This window comes from Muscardinus avellanarius (genome assembly GCF_963383645.1).
Source record: "Muscardinus avellanarius genome assembly, chromosome: 1".
Taxonomy (NCBI): domain Eukaryota; kingdom Metazoa; phylum Chordata; class Mammalia; order Rodentia; family Gliridae; genus Muscardinus; species Muscardinus avellanarius.
In genome coordinates, this window is record NC_137786.1 from 118,793,031 (window position 1) to 118,815,990 (window position 22,960).

At 44.4% G+C, this 22,960-nt stretch overlaps 1 protein-coding gene across 1 annotated transcript in view; it reads right to left on the reverse strand.

Annotated features, from left to right (window-relative positions):
* JHY (junctional cadherin complex regulator) overlaps positions 1-17,182 on the reverse strand; it is a gene marked incomplete at both ends in the record, with an annotated part of 62,949 nt that extends 45,767 nt beyond the window's left edge. Inside the window, 2 exons of the mRNA XM_080715489.1 lie at positions 166-360; positions 16,839-17,182. Of these exons, the coding sequence (XP_080571615.1) occupies positions 166-360; positions 16,839-17,182 (539 nt within the window). The remainder of the gene's footprint in view (positions 1-165; positions 361-16,838) is intronic.
* Between the last annotated feature and the right edge of the window lie 5,778 nt (positions 17,183-22,960).

Here is a 22,960-nt window from a genome sequence, read left to right on the forward strand (position 1 = left end):
TGGCTGGTGATGTGCACGTTTGGCTACTTATCCAGGAAGGGAAATACGGAATGTTGCCTAGATAACGTTTGCCTTGGCCTGCTTCCTTTGGGAGGAAAGCCAGGTTTTATCCCAACTGAATACCTATACCGGTTCATCCATCTTTTCAGTAATTGTGATTTTCACTCCCTTGTTTCTTTGTAGGTTTTTACCAAGGGTACTACAAAAAGATCTCCAAGGCTTAAACTCAGACCGTGGCTCACCAGCACATTCGCAGGCTCTTGGTCGCTGGGTCTGTTCAGACACAGCTCAGCAGTCGGGTCAGCCTGCACTTGTTGTTGGAAGACAGCTGTACTTGGATAAAAGGTTAAGCACATGGTCCTGCCCAAGGGGAACAGACTAGTCCATAATCTGCGCGGATGACCTCAGATAAAGTCCTCCCCTTTCTCCATGACGATCTCAATTTATAAAGCCTCCTGGAGTCTTAACCAAGAAAGAAGAAAAAGAAAAAAAATGCTGGTAATATGGCATATTTAATGGCCTCTTTGATCTTCAAAAGCTAAATGGGAGAGATTTTCCTTCCCGAGTACAGTAGATGCAATCCTCTAATCAAAAAGAAAATGTAAATCACCCAGGCTTTTTATGCTATTTGATATTCCCGTTTACAGAGGACGTAATTTTATGCTGGGTAAACAAACTAATGGTCCCCCTAATACGGATTTTACTCTTCTTAATGTGGACCTAGATTTCTTTGATTTGATGGAAAGCAAAAACTGGAGGAAAACTCGAAAGTCCCAGGCCTTGTGAAATTGTCATTCTGAATTTTTTAGTTCGCCTATTAAGATGGGAGACTTTTTGAAGTAGTCTGCTCTTCCTTTTCCAACATGAGATGTATGATCTCCGCCAGCAAATTGCCTGAATGGGCACAGTCCATCTGTCAGGAAACGGCCTCAAGCGTGTCCCGCCCGCACACCCCAGCACTGCAAGGCCACTGCCTCAGGCTGTGATGCCCAGGTTTTGCCTGGTGCCGTGAACTCACAATGTTTCTCAGCCTGGCCTTTTGCCGGCTACTAAGGACCATGGGCCATGTAACCTGGGACACGTTTGGCATGGCCCACCAGGCACAATTTGAACTTGGACTGAGCTCAAGTTCTGGGTCTGCCATTACCTGTTAGGTGTCAGTGGGCAATGTAATTTTTGAATAGGAATAAATGCTATTTGTTTCGTCTCTTTCTCTACCTCTGAGTTATACCCCAGACCTTTATTATTATTTTTTTAAATTTAGAAACAGGGCCTCACTAAGTGGCTGAGGGTAGCCTTGAACCTGTGATCCTCCCGTCTCAGCCTCCCAAGTACTGGGATTACAAGTGTGCGCCATGATCCCAGCTGGATTTGTCTATTGGTCAGGACTGTGTGAAGATCAGCCCGAGGCCGTGCATCTCTGGTGCTCTGTTTGTGCTTGTGTGCGACACCTCCATCTTGTCACCGGGGTAAGGTCCGGGGTAGCAGGAACTGAGCGCTATCTTCCTTCCCTAACCTCTGCCCGGTGCTGCACACATAGATGCTTCTAGAAGAAATCACTGCATCTCTACAAATACCCTGGTCAATGCAAATATAGCATTTGATGTTTATTTTTAAGTAAATACAAGTAGATCAATACATTTAAATATGCATTAAACTTAAAGATTTCACAAGTTAGAACCTAAACATGCAGGAGCTTCTTGCACTGGACAAAATTACTGTGTGACTTTAGAGCGTATACCAAGTGAAATGTAAGCTTCCACTGTGGAAGTTAGCTCAATTTTTTTCTTCAAGTAAATAAAAGTATTTTAAGTGAAGAAATGTATTCTTTTCTCCTTTGGAGAGGAAAATCCGAATTGAACTTTATTCTTGATTCTCTAGGTCGCTCATGAATTCAATGGTATTGAGGACCTACTAAGTGGGAGGGGGATGCCGGGGTAAGGGACACCATGCTGGTGTTAGCCTCCTGAGGTCTCGGAAACAAGCAGTCTACAGCCCCGTTGCTGAGAACCCCGGGGCCACGGAGGCAGGAGGGACACACACCCATCTTTGGAGGCTGGGGAGAGATTTCTGGAGGAAGTGATGGTGTTGCTGAGACGTAAGGCTAAAGAAGTGTATGCCAGCTGGGTGTGGGAGCACACACCTGCAACACCAGCAGCTCAGGAGGCTAAGGCAGGAGGATAGCAAATTCCAGGTCAGCCTCAGCAACTCAGAGAGACCCTATCGCAAAATAATGGGGTTGAGAGCCGGGCGTGGTGGCGCACGCTTGTAATTCCAGCACCTGGGAGGCTGAGACAGGAGGATCATACATTTGTGGCCCTTCTCAGCTACTTGTGAGGCTCTCTGAAACTGAGACCCTGTTTCAAAATAAAAGAATAAAAAATGGGGCTGAGGGTATAGCTTGGAGTTAGAATGCCCCTGAGCTCAATCCCAAATACTGCAAGGAAAAAAAAAGAAAGAAAAAGAAAGAAAGAAAGAAAGAAAGAAAGAAAGAAAGAAAGGAAGGAAGAAAGAAAGAAAAGAGGGGCAGGGAGGCGGCAGCAGCTGGCGGTGGCCAGGCTGAGGGAACAGCATGTACAAAGGAAGGGAAGGGAGAGAGAGTGTGTGTTGCTTTCCAAGAACATATTCTGAATGAATGAAAAGGAGGTGATCAGAGAGAAGGCTGAGGAATGAGCTCAAGACTGAGCAGCAGTCAGGTCTCCAATGACTTTGTAAACTCTGTCAAAGAGTGGGGGCTGTATGAATTAACCTGACAGTAGTTAGAGAGAAAAGGTATTGGCAAGCCTTTCTGGCCAAAGAGATGGGTTTCTAAAAAGGCTCATCTAATAGGCCCTAAGTCTTTGGGGGACAGCTCAGAACAAGCAGCCCTCTCTTTTCCATTACTTAGAGCCGGGCTGGCTGCCTCCAGAGTAACAATGAGCTGTGGGCATCACTGTTCTGCCCCTCAGTGGAGGGTGGGAAAAATAGTGTGCTTCATTGCATGGTGACTATTCGGTGTTTTCTTTATCCCCACTAAACAGATGAAGAAACTGAGGCTCAAGGATCTTCTGCTAGTCTCCTAAGGTCAGAGCTAAGGAGGGGTTGAGCCAGGCCCCTGGCCCTGGCAGTCCACTTTGGCTCTGGTCCATTAAGCTGCTGTTCCCATAGGGGGCGAGAAGCAGGTCTGGTGCAGCATCTGCTTGGGTGAGTTCGAGAAGTGCCTGCGGGGCAGTCAGCAGTGTGTGGTGTGCGCTGCCCTCTGCACAGGCTCAGTGTTAGGCACAGCAGAGCGGCTGGTGGGTGTCGCCTCCACACCCAGGGAGGAGGACAGGACTCACGCATTGGCTACAAAAACTGGCTAATGCATTGGATGAATAGAGAAATACGGGCAGCTATGGGTGTTTAATGCAGCTCAGTGGTAGAGGGCTTACATGCGTGAGCCCCGGCCTCCGCTTCCAGTACTTCAATAATAATAACAGAACAACTACAATAATAATAGGAGCACATAGCATAACCTTATTTATCACTGAAAATATGCTAACCTCTTATTTCCAGATCCACTGGCTAGATGGCCTCTTAAAGTTTATTCCAATTCTTTTCTTTCTTTCTTTCTTTCTTTCTTTCTTTCTTTCTTTCTTTCTTTCTTTCTTTCTTCCTTCCTTCCTTCCTTCCTTCCTTTCTTTCTTTCTTTCTTTCTTTCTTTCTTTCTTTCTTTTTCTTTCTTTTTGGTAGTACTGGGGTTCCTGGAAGCCCTTCTACCTCCAGGCTACACTCCCAGACCTATTTTTATGTTTTTATTTGGAAACAGGGTCTCCTAAGCCAGCGCGCGCCGGCTGGCTTCGAACCTCCGCGATCCTCCTGTCTCCGCCTCCCAGGCGTGGGGATTACAAGCGTGCGCCACCACGCCCGGCTTGTTGTTCTCTATTTCTAGTTGCCCTGGTTTAAACTGAGAATGTTCTTCAAAGGCCAAGTGTTGAAGGCGTGGTCCCCACTCTGAGGTGCTACTGGGGATGGCAGAACCTTTAGGAGGTGGGCCGAGGAGGAGAAAGATCACTTGAGGGTGTGCCCTAGGAGGGGCTATGGGGATCCTGGCCTCTTCCTCCCTCTCTCTCTCTTCTGTTCCCTGGCTGCCATGAGATGCTCAGGCCTCCTCCACCACAGGATCCTGCCGTGATGTATTGTTCTGTCACAGGCCCAAAGTAATGGGGCTAAGTGGCCACAGACTAAGGACTCGGAAAACATGAGCCCAAACAGACTTTTCTTCCTTAGAATTTGTTTTTCTCAGGTATTTTGTCATGGAGACAGAAATCTGACTGACAGTCGTTTTCTTTTTCTTTCTTTTTTTTTTTTTTTTTTGGTGGTACTGGGGTTCCTGGAAGCCCTTCTACCTCCGGGCTACACTCCCAGACCTATTTTATATTTTTATTTGGAAACAGGGTCTCTTAAGCCAACGCAGCTGGCTTCGAACCTGCGCGATCCTCCTGTCTCCACCTCCCACGCGTGGGGATTACAAGGGTGCGCCACCACGCCCGGCCTGACAGTCGTTTTCAATGGCTGAAGGAAATGGATTCCCTGATTTTCATGGCTGCACTCGGACTAGTCATCGCATTTAACCAGCATTGGCCAATAAAGGCACAGTGTCTACAGGCATGGCGTGGCTAAGCCCTTCCTCAGTTGCCCATAGTAACAGTGGTACTTTGTTTCTCTAAACAATCGCATGGAGTGGTTCTGGTTCTGAAAACGGTACAGCAGAGTTTTCAAAGACAAGTGTCCTGGAATCACACCGCCTGCCCTAAATTCCTGGTGCCACTAGTTGCCATGTGAACGTGGGCAAGGGATTTAACTTCCATGCCTGGCAGAGTCAGGATTCGGTAGGCGCCGTGATAGAAGCCAGTGAGCTCTGTCACGCTTCACCGCTGTTCCTGCATCCAGTCTCCATGATGTGATGCTGTTGTGTATAATCTTTTCTGCCGATGGATCTCAAGCGATTCTTCTCTCCCCAGGGCGTATGGTATTTCCAGGGCACGAAGCTGTCTTATGATGCCCTAGGCAGGACCCCAGTGGCCTAAAAGAATTAACGCCCATCTTTAAAAATCCAGTTGTCACGGCCAGGCGTGGTGGCACACACTTGTAATCCCAGCATTTGGGAGGCTGAGACAGGAAGGATCGGGGTTCGCGGACAGCCTCAGCTCCTACTTGTGAGGCACTTTGAAATTCAGTGAGACACTGTTCAAAATAAAGAATAAAAAATAGGGCTGGGGTTGTGGCTCAAAGGTAGAATTCCCGGGTTCCATCCCTAGTACCGAAAAGATAAAAATCCAGTTGTCAGCCATGACTTAGGCACTGTAGAGAATGTTTGAATCAAAATTTAGAAAATGGGATTGAGGAATGTTTCACACAATCAAGTGTCTTAACTACCGCAAGATGACGAGGAAGACAAAACTGAGAAAACTAAATTATTTTAGACCTTCCAAAAAAGGTATAGTTTCTAGCCCCAACTGATTTTCTTTCTTTCTTAAATGCATATTAGAAGTACTGTCACACGCTACAGAAGACTGATGTTTTATGGGGAACCTGGAGGGAGGAAACAAATCAGAAAAGACGAATTGCCTTGGCTGAGAAAAATATTTTTGAACTGACTGTTTGAAGTGAAACCCTAGAAATGTACATACGCACAGATAGCACTTACAAGCGTGGCTTGTACAAACGCTTCAATTATGTCACACCGTCTGCTCTGTAGCGACTATCTTAAAACACCCCCTTCACCCTTTCTAGATGGAAAACCTATGTTGGAAAAAAAATGGGAGGTTATGTTTTGCAAAATTATCAGCATGGAAAGCTGAAATGGTTCACGGAAGAAACAAATCTAATGGTTGAAATACAACATGATACTAAAGAACCCCATTGTGTCAGGCTTGCGCTCTAAGAAGCTCAATTGCGTTTTGTGGTCCAGGTCAACACACGGGGACAAATGAGTGTGAAGGGCCCTTTCGTTAGTAATCATGCGCGCACAAAGCACGCACCTCTTTTCCCCTCAGCCTTGGAAAGGTTAGCAGACAATGAATACACAACTCTTTTGTTATGCGCAGACAACAGATGCAGGGTCTCCTCTTCAGAGGCCCCAGTTAGAAACGGAGGCAGAGAAGAAGGGGCTTGGGGCAGTCTCACATGTATCTGCCAGGGTATTTGCTGGCTTTAATGGACCATATTTGAGTATTCACTGTGATAACTTCAAACAAAATAAAATCAAGTCTCCATTTAATGAAGAGCTTCTATTCAGTTTTGTATTCAATCAAAAAATTACTAAAATTAGTGCATGTTTCTAGCACAATTAACATCCTTTGCACTCACAATAAAATATTCAATAACTAATAACTGGCCGCTTTGCCTGTCGAGGAGGTGAATAAAAGCCTTGCTATTAATCATTTAGCTGTTATTTATTTGCCACTTTATATTAAGGAGGCAGTTAAATTGAAACTGCACATGTTATTATTGATTTAGGTTTAATTTAATCCTTTTAAACACAACAATTATTCCCAATTTATATGCCATTAAATCTTTTATGCATATGAACAGCAAATTCAATTTTTGGTTAAGTGTAAAGTTTTTAATGCTTCTTCAGAGAACTACAAAACTGACAATTGTTTCCAAGAATTTCTGAATTCTATGCTCGACTTAATCTTCTTATCAATGACTTTTCACTAAATAAAATGAAATAAGTAGGGCTTGGTGGCACACGCTTGTAATCCTAGCATTCAGGAGGCTGAGACAGGAGGATCACGGTTTGAGGACAGCCTCAAACCTATTAGTGAGGCCCTTGCAACTCAGTGAGTCCCTGTTTCAAAATAAAGAATAAAAAATAGGGCTGGGGGGTATAGCTCAAAGTTAGAATATCCCTGGGTTTTATCCCCATTACTGCAAAATAAATAAATAAATAAATAAGAAAGAATCCAAAAGATTAAAATTTTATTTTGTAAGTACTTAAGTTCCTTTTCTCCTTTCTTTCTTTTCTTATTTTCATTCTTTTATTTTCTGGTGCTAAGGATCACACCCAGGGACTTGAACATGCTATTACTGAGCTACACCCCCAGTTCCACTTTTGCAAGCAAGAATAAAATGGTTCCACAAGTATACCAAAATGCTTCATGGAGGTTATTTATAACCCAGAAAATCTCTTAATGAAGGCACTTATTTTGGTAACTATTAAACTTCTTTTTATGCCTTTTTTTTGTATGTGTGTGGTGCTAGGGGTTGAACCCAGAGACATCCTACTTCTGAGCTATACCTCAGCCCTATTTTATTTGCCATTTGAAAACAGGGTCTCCCTAATTTGCTGACAGCTTCACTAATTGCTGAGTCTCGCTTTGAACCTGAAATCCTCCTGTCTCAGCCTCCCAAGTACTAGGACTACAAGAGCGCACCACCACACCCCGCCAATATTAAACATGAAAAAAATGATGACTTAATGAACCAAAGGCCAAGACTGTCCACAGAAATACACTAAAGTGAGGGGCTGACTTGTTAGTGAATTTTGTTTATAGCAATTATATAATTTGAATAATTCCCTGCCAAAATATTTCTTTTTCTTTGACAACAAACCTGTGACTGAAAAAGATTAGTACCAGTTTTGATTCAAGAACATTCTGTGAAGCTGGGCATGGTGGCACACGCTTGTAAACCCAGCATTTGGGAGGCTGAGACTGGAGGATGGCGGTTTGCAGACAGCCTCAGCTATTTAGTGAGGCCCTTTGCAACTCAGTGAGGATCGTGGTTCGCAGACGGCCTCAGCTACTACTTAGTGAGGCCCTTGAAACAGTGAGATCCTATTTCAAAATAAAGAATTAAAAAAAAAATAGGGCTGGGGGTGTAGCTTGGAGGTAGAATGCCCCTGGGTTCCATCCCCAGTACTGAAAAATAAATATAAATAAATTAATTAAAGATTGTTAATTGTGATATGAACCCAAGACTGTATCTTCACATGGGGAGTGCCAGGGTTTAGGACTGTAATTCTTCTCACCCAGTGAGAATTTATGTTGCTAACAGCAGATGAAGGTGTGGCTCTGCCTTTCATTCTCTGAGCAATGGCTAAGAAGGTAGAGACTTCGGTTTATACAATCTCCAGGTGCTCACACATCCCTAGAGTTTTTTATATATGAACTTTCAGATTAACAGCACTGGAAGTGAGCTGTAATGTCATGGGAGAGACGATGGCCAACACTGGTGTTCCAGTCCAGGCTTGCCGCTGCTTAGCAGTTGAATTTGGGCGAGTTTCTTGACCCCTGTAGGCCTCAGGTTCCTCCTCTGTACAAGAGGGGAACTGGCTGACCTATCCCAGCCCTAAATGCTCAAAGAATCCATTATTTTACTAGTTAAATTGGGCCTTTCCTGTAAAACTTTCTGATTTTAATAAGTATTGGGAAAAATAATTTAATTTAGATTCTATATATTACAAAATTATACTAATCAAAACGCTATATATTTTCAAATTTGTCAGAGATGGAAATAAATGAAGATGTAAAGGTCAGATATTAAACCATCTCTTTAGTAACTTGGTTAAAATTTTCTTGATCCTCTAGGTTAACTCACAAGATTGTAGGTGATAAATTTAAATTATAATTTGTAAGGTTTTTTTTTGTGTGTGTGTGATACTAGGGATGGAACCCAGGGGTATTCTTCCTCTGAGCTACACCCCCAGCCCTATTTTTTATTCTTTATTTTTTATTCTTTTTTTTTTAAAGACCATTTTAATACTTTATTTTGAAATGGTCTCACTGTTGCAAAGGGCCTCACTAAGTAGCTGGGTGCTGTCCTCAAACCATGGTCCTCCTGTGTCAGGCTCCCAAATGCTGGGATTACAAGCCTGTGCCACCATGCCCAGCTTGCCACCAGCTCTTTGTGAGGTTTCTGACTACTTATTTTAACACAAGAATACATCCCGATTTTGACGTAAATGAGAAAGGAACTAGCGATTGTCTCTCGGGGCGACACACCCCAGGAGCAAACATAGTGTTAGCATTTCTGGCAAAGACTGTGCCTGTAACAGGCAGGATCCGTGCTCACGCACAGCCAAGCTTCCTTCTGTGACGGCTCAGCTGTCCGGATGGCACAGTGCCGGGCCTTCGGTTTAACTAAGGTACAATTTGTGAGAAAATGAATGGAAATAAAGCAGAAATAACGAATGCTTATGACAAAAGTCACTTGTCTGATGAAACTACTTCCACATGATCCGAAACCACCAGTATGCTATTAGCTATTCCCTGGATACTGAGTGGAAACTTCTGGAACGTGGTATATAGTATGATGTATTTGAAGAGGTTGGCCAACCAAAGGCGACTTAGAGGCTTCTGAAATGTTCTCGATAATTCTAGAACATTAGAACCAGCCTCAAATGTCTTTACATTTCCAACCAGTGGAGGGGAAAATCTACAGTACCCGTAAGTAGTCTAGCCTCAGCTTACATATTTCAAAAACTTCTATGAAACAGCTTGAGAACTTTGGTGGAAAAAATGAAGATACTGATTTGGGTCTTCACCAGAGCTTCCTTTGCCCACCATTATCTGCTTTGGTTATCCAGTTCTGCACTTCAGGCTGTACAACTCTTCATTTACTATTTCTCCTGATTCCTGCATTACTGCTCAGAAACAACACACTTTAAATGATTTGGAAGAGCACTAAGCATGATGGCACACGCTTGTAATCCCAGTACTTGGGAGGCTGAGACAGGAGGATCGCAGTTCCTGGCCGGCCTCAGCTACTTAGTGGGGCCCTCTGCAACTCGGTGAGACCTTGTTTCAAAATAAGGAATAAAAAATAGTGCTGAGGGTGTAGCTTGGGGGTAGAATGTCCCAAGTACTGCCAAGAGAAAAGAAAGAAAGCAAGGAAGGAAGAAAAGATTTGAAAGAAAAATAAATCCATACCACAACACAGTAAAAATGTCAACTATTGAGTCCCTTTTCTCCGTCCTGACAATCTGAGCATTCGATTTAACTAATAATTCCTCCTCCAGCCTATCTGCCTCCCATGCTTTTCTAGCACAGGAGGCTCTTTGGACAGGATGTGGCCCTTTTGTGGATGATGTGGGTCCCAGGTGATGTAAAAGGAAATCGCAGAGTAGAAGTGAGCCTGTTTCCCAGGGGAGGGGCTGGAGTTAAAGGTTACTATGACTCCACGGCCCAAGGAAAAATGCAATTAAGTGGAGCTATTCTGAGGACACAGTGTCCTTTAAAATGTTTCATGTCATTACTAAAATTTATAATTTTACATGCCTGTTTCCTCTGCCCCACTCTAGTCCATACTGCAGTTGTGCTGTCTATAAATTTATCCGCTCAATCTGTGATTAGCTATTCAGATGCTCATAAGTAGAGACTTGGGCTTTGGAGGTAGGAGAGCATTCAATTTAATGTCTAGTTCTGCTACTTAGCAACCACATATACCGGCAGAGTCTTAGAGCCTGGGTTCTTTATCTGCAAATGGGCTAATAATGCCTTGGGGCTGGGTGTATAGCTCGGTGGTAAGGTATATACCTTGTATACCCAAGGCTCTGGGTTCAATCCCCAGCACCACAGAAATAAACAAGGGAATGAATAAATAAAGCCTATCTCAGGGGCTCTTGTAAGAATGAGACATATATATATATATATATATATATATATATATATATATACATAATATGTAAAGCAAATATTTCTATAGGAGTAGTAATCATAAATATTTGTGTAAGCAAGTCCTACTAAATAGTCCTTACATAGACTGGGTACTGAGTTGCGGCTTTCTGATTTTTACTATTTGTTTATTTTTGTGGTATGGGAGATTGAACCCGGGGCCTCACACATGCTCACCAAGCACTCTACCACTAACATACACCCCCAGCCCTCATTTAAAATGCATGTAAGCGCGCTGGCTTAGGAGACCCTGTTTCCAAATAAAAATGTAAAAATAGGTCTGGGAGTGTAGTCCAGAGGTAGAAGGGCTTCCAGGAACCCCAGTACTACCATAAATAAATAAATAAATAAATAAATAAATAAATAAATAAAATGCATGTAAGTATAAATATAAGTAAATATATAGTCATATATACTTATATAAATACAAATAAGTAATATATATAACCGTGTTTTGTGTGTGTGTGTGTGTGTGTGTGTGTGTGTGTGTGTGTGTGTGTGTGGTGTCAGAAGGCTCCGGGACTTCAGAGGTTACTTCTAATGCTCCAGGCATTACATTGATCTCTTTCTTCGAGAGTGCCGAGTGTCCTGAGGTTCATTCTGGAGTGGGGCTTAAGGACTGTCACATAAAGATCCTCTCTCCACTCTTGATTCATTCGCTACAGTCAATATTGCTCCAATTTCTATTAAGTAAAAGGTTTTTTCTAATCCATACCTGGGGCTATTGCTTGATTCTGGTGAGATACAAGGGAGTAATTGCTCCGAGGAGGCTCTCGGAGCATCAGAACACGAGAGTAGGTAGGGCTAAGTGATTTGTCAGGCGGCTTTTAAAATTGTTGCTTATAAAAAAAAAAAAAAAAAAAAGGAAGAAAGAGATCTGCTTTGGGTTAAAGCAAAGCTTTGATTTTTTAAACTACAATTCCCAGAATGCCATCTGCCTCACAGAAATGAAAATCTACTTGAATTTCATACTGAGAATCTAAGATCAATGCATTTGTCTATATCATAGCTCATAACTAATCAAATGATCAGCAATACACATAGGAAAGGTTTTTAAGGCTAATGTGATGCAGAGAAAGGGATCAATGACTAAATCACACCTGAATAATCTTTTTGAAGCATTATTTGTTTTTCTCTATAGCAGAAGTGGAATGAACAAAGCTCTGCACATTACTGATGACCCAGCTGTAACCCGTCCTAACCCCGCCCTGTGGTGATAGCCTGTCATTCAATATTTCCAAGGCAAGTCAGTCTAAGGAAAATCGCATTTTATTTAAGACTCTGATTCAGAAGACCAAGAATCTAATCTTAATTTTGGTTTTAGTTTTGTAAGCATGATTCTTTATGACTTAAAATGCATTAAGTGGAATTTAAGTTGCCCTTTGGTAAAAACAAACAAACAAACAAACAAACAAAGGGTTAAAACCAGGTCCCTCTACACTGGAAAAAGAAGGAAAAACTCCACAATTGAGGAATAAGGTCACTTAATGGAGTCTTGCCTTGGCTTTTTTTTTTTTTATCTTAGAAGTACAGACAAGGACACTTTGTATAAAGCAAACAATTTTTCCTTTCTGATGCCTCATTTCTGTAAATAAAACCACTACAATTTACTACGGAGGAGACTTATGAATCTCCTAGGTTAGAGTCAGGGTAAAATATGTAGTGAGACTGCCTGAGCTTTTGCTCCAGCACTGATTAGACAGATGGTGGGGGGGGTAACATAACCTCCTGGTGCCCATGCACACCTTCAGGCTGAGACCAGTCCAGTGCCTACTTGTCAGGCTGCCATCAGGACTGAGTACGACAGCGCATTTCTTTAGTGTGTGTGGGAGGTGCATGTATAGCTATAAATGCTAGCTATTCTCATTACACCTCATCTGTGGCATCTGTTGTTTCTTCAGTCTCCATTTCTAAGCCATCAATAAGCTCTGTCGATATTTCCATGTATTTTTCAATGAAAACACAGCAGCTGGGCATGTTTTGGGGAGGCTGAGACAGGATGACCACAGATACGAGGCCAGCCTCAGCAACTGAGTGAGATCTCTCGCAACCTAGCGAGACTCTTTCAAAACAAAAATGGAAAGAGCTGGGGATGTAGCTTGAAGGTAGTATGTTCCTGGGTTCAATCCCAAGTATCACAAGAAAACAACAAAAAACCCAGGAGCATCCCAATGTCCACCCCTGGGTGACTGGGTGATAATACCATGATGCCTCTCGATATTAGAATACTAGGTAGCATGAGGTAAAGCTATGTCAGAAAGAGACTTGACACTTGTGATAGTTAAATCAACCAGTCATTAAAGAGTATGTCTAACTTGATCTCCTTGGGCTAAAAGCATTCTCACGTGTCTTCAGGGAAAAGTAGTTTAAATCTATAAGAAGATGCAATTTTATAACCTGACTGAATGTAAGATAATAAAAAAAAAGCCCTAGATAATTGTGAGGACTTGCAGGTACACTGGGTAAAGTGGAAGATGTTTATTATCCAATAAGCCAGCAGTTTCACTCCTGATGCATACCACTTAAAGAAATTCTCACACGTCTACCTAAGGAGGTGTAGAAGGAGGTGCATGGAGCATTGTGGGAAATCAGGAGAATGGGAACGGCCTTGACATTCGTCACTAGGGAAACAGGTGAGCTGTGTGTCCCTGGAGCAGAGAAGTCAGAGCATGAAGGACCTCAAGGTGTGATTCAAAAGCAGAACAATGCCGGGTGTGGTGGCCACGCTTGTAATCCCAGCACCCGGGAGGCTGAGACCGGAGGATCACAGTTACTTAGTGAGGCCCTTTGCAACTCAGTGAGACCCGGTTTCAAAATAAAGAACAACAACAAAAAATAGGGCAGGGGGTTTAGCTCGGACATTGAATGCCCCTGGGTTCCATCCCCAGATCCGCGCACACAAACACACATACAAAAAATGCAGAACAATAAAATGTCATGAAAATGATGTTGACTGGACAAAACACACACACCTGCCAATTATAGATTTACCTGTGGAAGAAATGAATAAAAGGTTGCTGAGAAATGTGCAAACCCACGTGAGTAGATTTTTGGTTATCATGCATGCATGTGCTCGTGCGTGCGTGCGTGCGTGAGTGCGTGTGTGTGTGTTTTACTGGGCATTAAACCCAGGGGAAATCTACCACTGATCCACACCCCCAGCCTCATTTTAATTTTTAGTTGGAAACAGGGTCTTGCTAAGTGGCCGAGGACCTCACTAAATTGCTACAGCTGTCTTCAAACCTGCAATCCTCCTGTCTCAGCCTCCCAAACTACTGGAATTACAGGCATGCACCACCATGCCTGGCTTTTGGTTACCTTTGAGGAGGAGATTGGTGAATGGGCTTGAGAAGGACTAAAGAAAATGTATCTGTAGTATTTTATGGCTTAAACAACCTGAAACAAATATGGCGATCAGGGTCATACAGTCTTTTCCCCCGAACTTTTCTGTAGGCCAGAATTTTTCCTAATTATAAAAAACCTGACATTAAATGATAACAACACAGCAGGGCGTGGTGGCGCACGCTTGTAAACCCTGCGCTTGGGAGGTGGAGACAGGAGGATAGCGTAGGTTCATAGCCAGCTGCGATGGTTTAAGAGAGCCTGTTTCAAAAATATAAAAATAGGTCTGGGAGTGAAGCCTGGAGGTAGAAGGGCTTCCAGGAACCCCAGTACCACAAAAAAAAAAAAAAAAAAAGATAACACAATCCTCTCAGAGCACTATGACTTAGATGAGTTGTTTCATCTCTTTTAGCCTCATTTTTCATCTCTGTAAAATGGGGGTAGCAGCACTTTCATCACAAGATTGCAGTGCGAAGTGAGGGCCACAGAGAGGCTTTGGGCAGCGGCGCTGACGCCGGTGCTCCCGTCCGGGAGTCTGTTTGCCCACTTAGTCTCCAGCAGCTTGAGAACGACTTCCGTAAACACTGCTTCGTCCACTGCCTCCCCAAGGACCCTCGGTCCCTCTGGCGGACCCAGTCCAGCCCAAACCACGCTGCTCCTCCACCCGTACTTAGCACCTCTGGGACAGCACCTATCCTTTCTACTGTATTCTGAGACATCCTAAGATGCATACAAGAGTACTTAACTTGATATCCCCAGTAAAAGAGGAAGGAGGGGAAGTGGAAAGGAAGCAAAGGCCCTGGGGCTGGCTCCAATCCCGCCCCCGCAGGACCATCCCTCGGACAAATCCTGGAGTTCCGAGGTGTGGGGTGGTTATGCTCAATGACCCGTAAGTCTGTCGTCCACGACTGAAGGGCCTTTCTCAAGGCCCCTATAATCAGGCTCCCACTCAAACAATTTCTCCTCCACGTGAACAAATTCTTTGCAATCCAACTGGATTTCCCAGTGCGCCACAAACATGTCATTCTAATGCTGATCTAATATCCAAATCTTGACTTCAAAACCCTGCCCAAGTTCTAGGCCTTTCAATAAACCTTCCTTAACCCAGCTGAACTCTAATTTTAAAAAATGCATACAATATAATTTATAATATAATTTATAAAGAGTTAGTCACTGGGCTTGGCCAAGGTGATGGAGTTAGTACTGAACACAGAATCAGTACTGAACGCACGCAGCCTGCTTTAGACCTTGTCCTTCTCTACCATGCTAAACCCTTTCTCATGAATAGTTTTTAACTTCTGAACTCTGATCATATCATTTCATGAACCATTAAAATGGAGTGCTATCACTGTATGATATATATATATATATATTAGTGGTACTGTGGTTCCTGGAAACCCTTCTACCTCCGAGCTACACTCCCAGACCTATTTTATATTTTTATTTGGAAACAGGGTCTCTTAAGTCAGCGAGGCTGGCTTCGAACCTGTGCGATCCTCCTGTCTCCGCCTCCCATGTGCGGGGATTACAAGTGTGCGCCACCACGCCTGGCCCCTTATATTTTTTGATAGCTTATGGAGTAATGTTAACTCCCATAAGTACTGGTTATTGAACTAAATCTCTAATGATCCTACAAGCCCTGGGAAGTAGATCCCTACAAACTCGATAGGATTCTCACCCCAACTATTTGTTTTTACTGGCCATCCATAGCAATCCTGTGAGGTAGGCAGGCTAGATCACTTAACAGATGAGAAAAAGTGAGCTGAAAGAATTAAGTGGCTTATTCCAAGTTTGACACCAACCAGCAGCGCTTGGACCAAATTAAGGTCGCCGGACTCCAAGTTACACATTTTCCTATACTACGTTTTCTGGGATTTCTCTAAGGCGAGGTTGTAGCAGACTCTTGGAATACGTATAACAAATAAGAGAGTAAGAATCCAAATGAGCCACGAGCCTGTAATTCCAGTACCTGGGAGACTGAGACCGGAGGATCACAGGTTCGAGGCCAGCCTCAGCAACTCTGAGACCCTGTTTCAAAATAAAAAGTGAAAAGGGCTGGGGGAGTAGCTCAGAGAAAGAAATGCAAATGACCTTATTAATACCTATTGCAGTGTGTGTGTGTGTGTGTGTGTGTGTGTGTGTGTGTGTGGTCCTGAGGATTGAGCCCAGGGACATTCTACCTCCAAGCTATACCCCCAGCCTCACTTTATTTTTATTTTGAAACAGGGTCTCTGGTTGATGAGAGTCTCACTACTTGCAGAGGCTGTCCTCAAACCTGTGATCCTCCTGTCTCAGCTTCCCAAATACTAGGTTTACAGGTATGCACCAGCACATCCAGTTCTATTGTAATTTTTTTTTTTTTTTTTTGCAGTACTGGGGATGGTATCGTGATTTTTAATTAAAGAAAGAAATGGCTGGGCGTGGCACAATTGATTTCCCACTACTTGTGTGGCAGAGGCAGAAGGATTATAGTTTTGTGGTCAGCCTCAGCAACATAGTGAGGTCCACTGCAATTTAGAGAGACCTTTTTTCAAAATGAAACAATAAAATGGGGTTGGGGAGTAGCTCAGAGGTAGAATGCCTCTGGCTTCCATCCTCAGTAACACGCACGCACGCACGCACGCACGCATGACTTGGAGCCTTGCTGTTCAAATCTAGACTTTAGAACCCTTAGCTCCTTGGAGACCTGTCTCCCACACATCACAGGGGCTCACTGGGAAAGCCTGTCCTGTCCTCGCTTGGAATGAGGGTAATTATTTAATACCACGGTGCCAGTCATTATTTGATATTACTATTGGGTATAAGCCCATTCTTTTTATTTTTATTTATTTTTATTTTTTAAAGCCCATTCTTTACCTGTTACTCATGCCTTGGTCCCCGGCCAGGCGCTCTCCCTCGCTGGGCACCTGAGCTGTGTTTCTGTGTGCTTTCTCTTCCGTGTCGCTGGCGCTGTCCTGCTCAGAGCTGCCCTCCTCTAAGCTGTCAGGCTCCATGTCTCTGTCCTGGGTGTGGTCCTCTGCTGCAGCCTGGGCCTTCGCCTCTCGAGTGAGGCCTTCTGAGTCCGATTCCAACGAGTCTTTGGAAATCAGATTTAAGTCTTCTTTCTTAGAGAGTGGATCCAATAACTGGGCATTTAAGTTGGTATGATGGACAGGAGAATGAATGGAGAGCTTGGGAATCAGTTTACTCTTCTTACTCATTTTGAAAAATTTAAAAAATAACAAGGGAGGGTCTTGTTGTTAGCAGCGGTTGATCAATATTTAAAGTTGTGGCTCACAAAAGCGTTACCTAAAAAAAAAAAAATTATAGTTGTTACTCTGTGACTCCTGAAATCTCAATGCCAATGTTTACCAAACATTTCAGTGAGTAAAAGAACCTTGTTCTATTATCTGCAGCCTTTTATATATGTGTGTGTGTGTGTGTGTGTGTTTCAGTACTGTGATGGAACCCAGGGGCTTTCTACCTCTGGGCTATACTCCCAGACCTATTTTATACTTTATTTGGAAACAGGGTCTCACTAAGTTGCTGAGAGCCTCACTAAGTAGCTGAGGCTGGCTTCGAACCTGTGTGATCCTCCTGTCTCAGCCTCCCAAGCACGGGGATTACAAGCGTGCGCCACCACGCCCGGCTGCAGCCTTTCATATTATATTATATTGTATGTACCCTTTTGTGCCTCGTTATATGAATAATTATGTTATATGCACCCTTTTGGTGTACGAGGAAAGTCTATTGGAATAACGATTGTTTTTCCTCTCTACAGAAACCCATCTGATTTAGAGCTCATCCACAGCCTGAGTAATCGAATGCAGTTTTATTAAGGACACCAAACAGTTGCTTGAGAGCAGCTTCCTCTCTCTGACAGGCCAGGGAGAAGCTGATGGTTAATTACGGACAGTACTCTGCTGGCCCTATTTCAAACACCCAGGGCCACAATATACTTATGCCTGTTCAGCAGTATTCATGGGAGGTAAAAACAGGTTCAGAAGCCAGCCATGGTGGCACATGCTTGTAATCCCAGTTCTTGAGAGGCTAAAACAGGAGGATGGCAGTTTCTCGGCCGGCCTCAGCTACTTAGTGAGGCCCTCTGTCCGCAACTTGGTGAGACCCTGTTTCAAAAATAAAGAATGAAAATTACGGCTGGGGCTGTAGGTTGGAGGTAGAATGCCCCTGGGTTCAATCCCTAGTACTGAAACAAAACTAACAAACAAACCAAAAACAGGTTCTGGAAAGTAAATGAAAGAGAAAGGAGTGTGGTTTCCATAGTGGGAACTGTAAGCTGGTTTTGTTTCTGGACCCATTTGGGCCAGCTGCAGTATTTATTTATTTATTTGTTTATTTATTGTGGTACTGGGGGTGAAACCCAGAGGCTTTATACCGGGCTATACTCCCAGAGCTTTTTTTTTTTTTTTTTTAATTTGGAAACAGGGTCTCACTAAGTTGCTGAGAGCCTCACTAAGTAGCTGAGGCTGCCTTCGAACCCGTGCGATCTTCCTGTCTCAGCCTCCCAAGCGCGGGGATTACAAGCGTGCGCCACCACGCCCAGCTCAGCTGCAGCATTTAGAAAAGGCTTTTTGATATCCTGGATGCTACTAGAGAAGACTATAATTTAGGTGGACATTTTATGGAGATCAGCGTCAGCTTAGTATTCAACAACAACATCATCATGACCACAGAGGCTGGATGGCGCCTGTCTGAAAGGGATGGTGGGGGAAGCTGGGAGAGAGGCTGACCTGAGTCACAGCGGGGAGTTGGCTGGAGTCCCTCCACTCTGACCAGAGAGTGATTCCCAGCGAGCCCTGCGATCTCAAGGACCCGGGAGACCGTCTATGGAAAGAGGGCTGTGAGTTCACACAGGACTAGAAGGAGATGATGCTTCTGGATTTGTGCTTCCTTTCATCTCGAGCTGGCACTTCTAGTTTGGTTTAGGTCACACTTCACTACCGTTAGGCCAGTTATTTTTCTGTAAGTCACATAATAGAAACCTTGATCATTACAGATCACTGCAAACATTTGTTTTGCTGGCCAGCTGGGGCTCTTTTGGCAAATCCTAATTTTAATTCAGTAGCAAAACCTTATTCTTGGGACTACTCAGCATGTTGACCTCCTTGCTGAGGTTTCTAGGGAACAGCAGGTCCTTGGGGAAAGCACCTTAGCAAACATAACAGCAAAAGAGGAGGCTCCCATTTAAACACACATGGAGTGATCGTTCTGCGCCGAGTTCCCCTGTGGCCACTAACATATCGTTGCCTCGTTTTACAAACTGGCTTGCTGCATTAAGTCTTTTACTTAAAAAATACGTATTTAATTCTGCCATAGCATTTTAATACTGATCAGCAAGTCCTGGCTTCTCAGGGTGTTTTTAGAAAGCAGCACAGACAGCAAATAACTAACACATGTGAACTAAAAGTTTATATAAACATAGGTTTTACTAAAGGAGTTAAGTTACTGTTTTTTGGAATCTTTAAGAATAAGCTTAAATTAATCGTTACTGTTCATTTTTGAATTGCTTTTTCATAGATATAAATCAGCCCCTTCAATTTCTACTGAGAGTCTAGGATTTCTTGGAATAAATAAAAATGAAAGAACAGCCACAGAAGATAATAATTTTGCTGTTAACATGTTAATGCATTTGAGAGTACCAAAAGAGCAAAGCCAGATACCTCCAAGGCTGGTTTTTCTGATCTGCTAACCCGGCCGTGGTGGCGAAAGCTTGTAATCCCAGTATTTGGGAGGCTGAGACAGGAGGATGGCAGTTCGAGGACGGCCTCAGCTACTTAGGCCCTGTGCAGTTCAGTGAGACCCTGTTTCAAAAATAGGGCAGGGGGTGTAGCTCGGAGGTAGAATGCCCCCAGGCTCCATCCCCAGTACCGCAAAAAAGAAAAATAAATGAAAGCAGATTACTAAAGGAAGGCAGTCAAGTTGAGAGAACTAGAACTAGCAAGTGGATGTTTCAGATTGGACGAGGACCCGCAGCGAGCAGCAGTGAGGGCTGAAATTTCCGAGCCAAGGAGGCCGGTGAGCCCGGGCTGCAGGTGGACAGGGGGCGGCGGCCAGGCGGCCCCAGCCCCGCTCGCCCGCCGCCCGCCTGGCCTTCCCGAGTGGAGAGTGGAAGCCGCCCGCTCGCGGTCACCTGCAAGGACCACCGGGCAAGGACCCCGGGACGGCGCCGCCGCCGGGCTGGCCCCCGAGGCCCGCGGAGCTGCGGTTGCCAAGCGACGCGACGCCACGGCCGCGACTCCAGGCCGCCAGGCCGGGCCGGGCGCCTCCCCGCCCCAGGCGTCCTCGCCCGCCGCCCCGCGCCCACCCTCCGCCGCCCGCACCAGCGCACCTGCCCGGCGGCCACCCCGCGCCTCGGCTCCCGCCGCCTCCTGGCCTCCGGCTGCGCCCTGGGGAGGCCAGCTGCCCGAGGGAGAGCCTTGTCGCACGTCACCTGCTAGGATACCAGGACTCCGACACGGAGAAGAAAGGGAACCCCATCCGTGGAAGAGGACGCGAGAGGAACAGGTGTTTTACAGAAAAAAGAAAGGAAGCCAGCTGGGTGGTGGCACACGCTTGTAACCCCAGCATTTGGGAGGCTGAGACAGGAGGCTCGCAGTTCGAGGACAGCCTCAGCTACTAGTGAGGCCCTCTGCCACTCAGTGAGACCCTGTTTCAAAATAAAGAATAAAAAATAGGGCTGGGGGTGTAGGTCGGAGGTAGAATGCCCCTGGGTTTCATCCCAGTACCACAAATAAATAAATAAATAAATAAATAAATAAATAAATAAATAAATAAAAGACTGACAAAAAGGGCTGGGGGTGTCGCTCAGAGGTAGAATGCCCCTGGGTTTCACCCCCAGTACCTCAAAAATAAAATAAATAAAAAATAAATAAAAAATATAAAAGACTAAAAATAGGGCTGGGGGTGTCACTCGGAGGTAGAACGTCCCTGGGTTTCATGAAAAAAAAAAAAAAAAGGAAGGAAAAAGTATTCAAATAGCCAATAAATAAATATCTTTTGTTGACGAAAAGGGTACTTAATTCACTTTTAATCTGAAAAGGCAAAATTAAAACCACCCCCGGTGCCACTCACCTGACAGGCGTAAGTTACGGACGTGAAGTGCAGGGATGGTACCAGGCAGGAGGCCTCCTGTGCAGCCGCTGGCAGAGTGGAAACTGGTGCGCCCACTTTGGAAGGTGGTTTGCCATTCCCCGGACTGTGGCTACCTTAGGGCCCAGCCATTTCACTATTGCATAGCATATTTACCCTAAAGAAGTGTGTGTTTATATGTATCCAAAGGGGAGGAGACTGAAATGTCCATCAACAAGAGAATGAAGCCGGGCGTGGTGGCGCACGCTTGTAATCCCAGCATTTGGGAGGCTGAGACCAGAGGATCGCGGTTCACGGACAGCCTCAGCTACTTAGTGAGGCCCTCTGCAACTCAGTGAGACCCGGTTTCAAAATAAAAAATAAAAAATTGGGCAGGGGGTGTAGCTCGGAGGTCAAATGCCTCTGGGTTCCATCCCAGACCTGCAACAAAACAAAACAAAACAAACAAACAAACAAACAAAAAATCCCAAGAGAATGGGTTTTTAATTGTGGTATTACATATACTGGTGTACTACACAGCAGTGGACATGAAAAAAGTAGAGATTCATACAACAGGAAAGCTGTGTGTGTGTGTGTGTGTGTGTGTGTGTGTGTGTGTGTGTGTGTGTTACTGGGGATTCAACCCAGGGGCATTCTACCTCCAAGTGACATCCCCGGCCCCTTTTATTTTATTGTTTGGAAACAGGGTCTCACTAAATTGCTGAGACTGACTTGAAACCTTCAATCCTCCTGTGTCAGCCTCCCAAGTACTGAGATTACAAGCACGAGCCACCACGTCCAGCTAGGAAGGCAACTTAAAATAACAGCGTGAACAATAACAAAAATCCAGAAAAATACATACTGTATGATTTTGCATATTAAAATTAAAGGCAGACTAAATCAAACTCTGCTATAACAGATGTACCCTTCGTGAAGAAACCCACGGGGAAGAAAGGAGCCAAGTAGGGTTGTGGTCAGTTCTGGCAGGTAGGGTGGGATCACAGACAGAGTGCTCTTGGGATTGTATTTCCTGGTAGTTACATAAATGCTCATTTTATAACAATTCCTGAAGATGTACATTTATATATGTATATTTTATCATCATCAAAGGTTTCAAAGAAGAGTAAAGAAATGAAGTGTGCTAGTCAGAGACAGAGGTTAATTTAGGGAAGTAAGAAATACACATTTAAGAGAGAATGTGAGCCGGGCATGGTGGCGCACGCTTGTAACTCCAGCATTTGGGAGGCTGAGACTGGAGGATCGCGGTTCGTGGCCAGCCTCTGCTACTTAGTGAGGCCCTCCACAACTTAGTGAGACCCTGTTTCAAAATAAAGAATAAAAACATAGGGCAGGGGATGTATGTAGCTTGGAGGTTGAATGCCCCTGGGTTCCATCCCCAGACCACCCCCCCCCAAAAAAAAAGAGAGAATGTGGATTATCTCAAGAGGGAGGTACCTTTTGGAGTTTCATGGATCTCCTCTCTCTCTCTCTCTCTCTCTCTCTCTCTCTCTCTCTCTCTCTCTCTCTCTCTCATTTTCCTGAGCTATACGCCTAGTCCTTTTTTTTTGTTTTGAAACAAGGTCTTGCCAGGTTGTTGAGTCCCTCTGTGTTGCTGAGGTTGTCCTCGAACCAGCAATCCTCCATTCTCAGTCTCCCAAGTGCTGGTACTGGTACTACAGGTGCGCGCCATACCCAGTTTATGGCTCCTCTTTTACAGGTGATGGGTGAGTATGGAAAGGCGCTAGGTGATCTCAGTCCGGTGGTCACAGGCGGTTTCTGGTGATCTGTTTATCCTCAGGGGTTTCAGGCTGATTATCTATTCCTGATCAATAGATAAGCTGAAAAGTCCCCTAAGTTATAGGTTTCTCAAGATATCTTACTTGTTTTCTTTACCGTGCAGAGAGCAATTG